General features: G+C 40.0%; 1 protein-coding gene across 3 annotated transcripts in view; it reads right to left on the bottom strand.

Annotated features, from left to right (window-relative positions):
- Nucleotides 1-3,799, bottom strand: part of LOC146699836 (unconventional myosin-XVIIIa-like) — a 53,826-nt gene extending 50,027 nt beyond the window's left edge. For all 3 annotated transcript variants that reach the window (XM_085469746.1, XM_085469744.1, XM_085469745.1), the window contains exons 1-4: nt 3,678-3,799; nt 3,527-3,552; nt 2,108-2,887; nt 315-398 (exon numbers count right to left, since the gene is read on the bottom strand). In XM_085469746.1, coding sequence (XP_085325872.1) covers nt 315-398; nt 2,108-2,887; nt 3,527-3,552; nt 3,678-3,714 — 927 coding nt within the window. In that variant the 5' untranslated portion in view covers nt 3,715-3,799. The remainder of the gene's footprint in view (nt 1-314; nt 399-2,107; nt 2,888-3,526; nt 3,553-3,677) is intronic.
- Nucleotides 3,800-4,058: the final 259 nt, after the last annotated feature.

Below are 4,058 nucleotides of genomic sequence, written 5' to 3'. Positions count from 1 at the left end.
ATGCTACAGAATTAATACAAATGAGCTGGCAAAGAGCCAGAAACACCGAGCTTAAGCTGAGCAATATCAGAGGTGTAGAAGAGTACAGCTGCTTGGGACAGCCCAATGATGGCCTCTGGAATTTTAGGGAAATCATTTCGGGAAGGCCGTTTGTCAGGCCTTGGGTTAAGCTTAGGGCAAAAAAAGAGTTATTCCACTGCAGAACCACTGCATGCAAAAAAAAAAAAAAAAACCAACAAAAAAAAAGTATTATGCTCCTGAATGTAGGAAAACCATAGTTTTATGTCAACCTTAGGAGCAAACTTAGCACACACCTGTTCATTTTTTGCAGACTGGGGTAGGACAACAGGGGGAGGTTTACCATTGGAGACCACAGGGGGGAAAGATGTTTCCTGCACCTTTGCACAACATATGTAAATAACCACAAACACACAGACAAACATGCACACACACAGATGGAATTAACATGATAACATGATGATGATGACAATTAAGTTAAAGCTCGAGGTATTTCCTTTTAACTTTAAACTAGATTTTAATTAGAAAACTAGAGCCAACTTCAAGAGACGCTTGTTCAAACTAATTACAATTTTCCAACTAATTAAGTGAGGAAATGGGTAAGGGCAAAAAAGCTGTTCAAGAAAATTGGATCATTAAACACTGTGGTAAAGATTAATGGTTTTAGGCATTGAATTGTCGATGGTGGTTTCAGCAACGATCGAATGCAAATTTCTTCAAAGTAATGAAATAATCAAAATCCCAACCTAATTTTCAGGCGCCACTCCCCAAAAATCTCAAAGTTGCATCTGAAATTAACCCATCAAAAGTTCTATGCCATTGTTCTGTAACTGCAAAAAGCTCAGTTTCTCTACTTCTGTTCCATAGCTGCTGCTATACTTGAAGTTGTGAATCAAAAATTATTTTAAATTCCAATCAAATATTGCTTGTTCTTTTTTTCTAATATATACACAGGAGAAAGTCAAAGTAAGGCTTTGACAGTCTGGTTTCAATTTCCCCTCTACAGGAAGCTGCTAAAAACTGGAATTAAACAAATTACTAAAGTTGTCAAACCCCAGGTATAATTTAGTTGTTGCTAATGGCTGAGGTCTGCCATTGTCAGCAACATAAAAACACCTTTCTGTTGTACAGTCATAGCTCTAGTGAGAGCAGAAATATAAAAATCACTAGACAAAACAAACCTACACTAATGGTTTGTCACACATAAATTTCTAAGATCAGCTAACATCTTGTTCCTGACATTAAAAGCCGAGTCTCTCCCTAGAGCAGTTAAAAACACTATATCCCTCAACAAAAACACCAGGTGCATCTCTCTGAAATCCAATCCCTCACTCTATGGCCAAATACCCAACTGTTCACCAGATTTCACAGACATCTGCTGATGAAATTTTCAGATGGTAGGCTGACAGACAGAATGCCAGAGACTAAATAACAGGACAAAAACAAAACTTTGTCTGAAGTATAAAATGGAACTTGGGATACAAAAAGGTACATCCTTAAAGCAATTTTCTTTTCTTTTTAGCAGATTTAAATGTTTACATAACCAATTATTTGTTCTGTAGAAACAAAGACACTCTTCTCTGACAGACTGTTACAAGACAATTAATGCTAACCTGAACAACATTTTTTTTTTAATCTTTATTCTTGTTCCCATCTTTAAAAACATTACTAAACATCCTCTCTCACAGTGGTGCACAGCAGAGAGAGCACAGTTTCAACTCCGTCTGCTGAAAGTCACAGTAATGAGATTTAGCTCAGTGCTCCAACTCATCAGACAACTACAGTGCAGGTCATGAGCACACCCTTATACCCACTGATAAATCTGATGATTAGTTTCCATATGTGCACCACTTCCCTCCACTTATTCAAGGCAACAATTATATAAAGTTATTTGTGGGAATGTATTATACTTTAACTAATTTTGTTTATAACAAAGATTAGCTCAAGTTTGATGAATGCATAACCAAAAAACAATCTATAAGATGTTCATTGAGCTCATTTATGAGAAAATTGGATGAATTAGCAGTGACGACTTAAGTTGTGCTCCACCTAGTGGCTAAGTAGCAAACATGCACTTTTCACTCAGTACCTCTGGTTTCGTTACAGCAAGTGGACGAGGTTTTGGGATGAAACCACCAGGAGGGGCCAAGGGATCTGCCTTGGGGACAGGAATGAAACCAGGAGGTCTTATAAGGGGATTCTGTTTTGTGGGCAGTGGGCTTGATTTTCTGGTGGGGATGAAACCTGGTGGTGGAGTCAACACGTTCTGCTTAGGGACTGGGATGAAACCAGGAGGTGGGGCCAAAGGATCAGGTTTGGGTGGAGGGATGAACCCAAGTGGAGGGGTGAGGGGATTAGACTTTATTGGTGGAGTGTTAAGGGCTGCAGTAGTAGGCACAGATGAAACTTCCTCTGTTTTTGTCATAGCAGTCTTTTCTTCAACCTCCTCCACCTTTTCGTTCTCCTCTTCCTGCGTCACAGTGTCTTCCTTGCGGTCCTGGGTGCGGGTGCGAGGCCGATGTTCCTTGGTTCTGCCTCTTCCCATCAGGCTTGTTAGGCCCACTGATATATCATCCTTTTCCACCCCAGCAGCTCCTGTTTTCCTGATCGCAGCGTCTGTAGCAGATGCAGAAACTGCGTGCTGGTTGCGCTCTTCTGTTCCAGCAGGAACCACTCGTCTGACAACTCTTCTGACAACTTTCACCACCTTTTTACCACTAGAACTCTTCTCCTCCCCAGGTGTGTCTGGACCTCCCATACCAGTGTTGTTATTGGCTTCTTCAGCTGGTGATGCGCTTGACTGTGGACCACTTCCTGTGTCCAGACCAATTTCAGGAATTCCCTGAGGTTGACCCTTATCTACATCAGACTGGATTTAAAATTTCACAGAGAATTATTTTGAAAAGGATTATTTAAACTGCTCACTAAGGTTAGAATCAATCAAGCCAACTCAATTACTCATTTTCATTAAATCTCATAATTACAGTGTATGGGCAAGCCAGGTTTTTATTTTTTTATTTTTTCTTGAATTGAGTCTACAGCTGGATAAAGGGAAAAGAAACGTGTCCAGAGACTCATGGGCAAGGTTACAAATTAGTATTCTAATGTTAGTTTTACACAATATAAGACAGGTGGGACTGTATATAATCAAAGTGGATTCATCCGCAGTGGTTCTGTGGGGCCGGTAACACCTGAGGGTGCACCAAGTCACTGAAAAGAAGAACTTGGATGGGCCCAAAAATATGGAACCAAATGAAGCTGATTATTTTTTACCTTTCAGAAATCATATTCAATTAATACTTTACTAATGCTATTGCACTGGATATTGGTTAAATAAAGAGCTGCTGCCCATGGTTCAATTATGATAGAGTAGGTGCCCATCCACTATGCCTGATTATTTTACTAAGAACTGTATCTCTTACAGGACAATAGTAGCCACTCTTCTTTTACTACACAAAAATGGTTTGTATCACCATCACTCAAACACATGCAGCTGAAAAACACTTACATCTGGCTTGTTCTCAACCTTAACCTACACAAGAGGAAGGAAGAAAACAAATCAAACCACACATTCAGATCATGGTTACTCTCTTAACATAAATATTCCACAAAATCACTGAATAATAAGATAAAAAGAAAAAGCAAAAAGGGACTTTCCTTTTGCTCCCAGAAAGAGAAGCGTGATTTATACGCCATGGTGATAGGTCAGAAGTCATGGATTTAACTGGATGAGGTGAAGAATAAATGGATGGAATGGTGGTGATGTGTGTGTGTGTGTGTGTGTGTGTGTGTGTGTGTGGGGGGGGTGCAGTGGAGACAGCTCAAGACGGCCGAGAATGGGAACCTGAAGATGAGCAGTGGGACACTGAACTGCACACAACAGGTCATTCAGCAACAGGGTAGACAGACTATGCAGCACTGAAGATAGAGCACATGAACATTCATAATGAATGAAAGGTTAGCTTTCTTCCAACTGCAAAACACATGAACAAGAATCTGACCAAGTACACAAGGCACACAAAACAAACTTATTCATCTGG

Source organism: Copadichromis virginalis, linkage group LG10 (assembly GCF_057382275.1).
Source record: "Copadichromis virginalis isolate Kocher_CV1m ecotype Utaka linkage group LG10, C_Virginalis_male_GT1.1, whole genome shotgun sequence".
In the NCBI taxonomy this organism is placed as follows: Eukaryota; Metazoa; Chordata; class Actinopteri; order Cichliformes; family Cichlidae; genus Copadichromis; species Copadichromis virginalis.
This window is presented reverse-complemented; position numbering and strand designations above follow the sequence as displayed.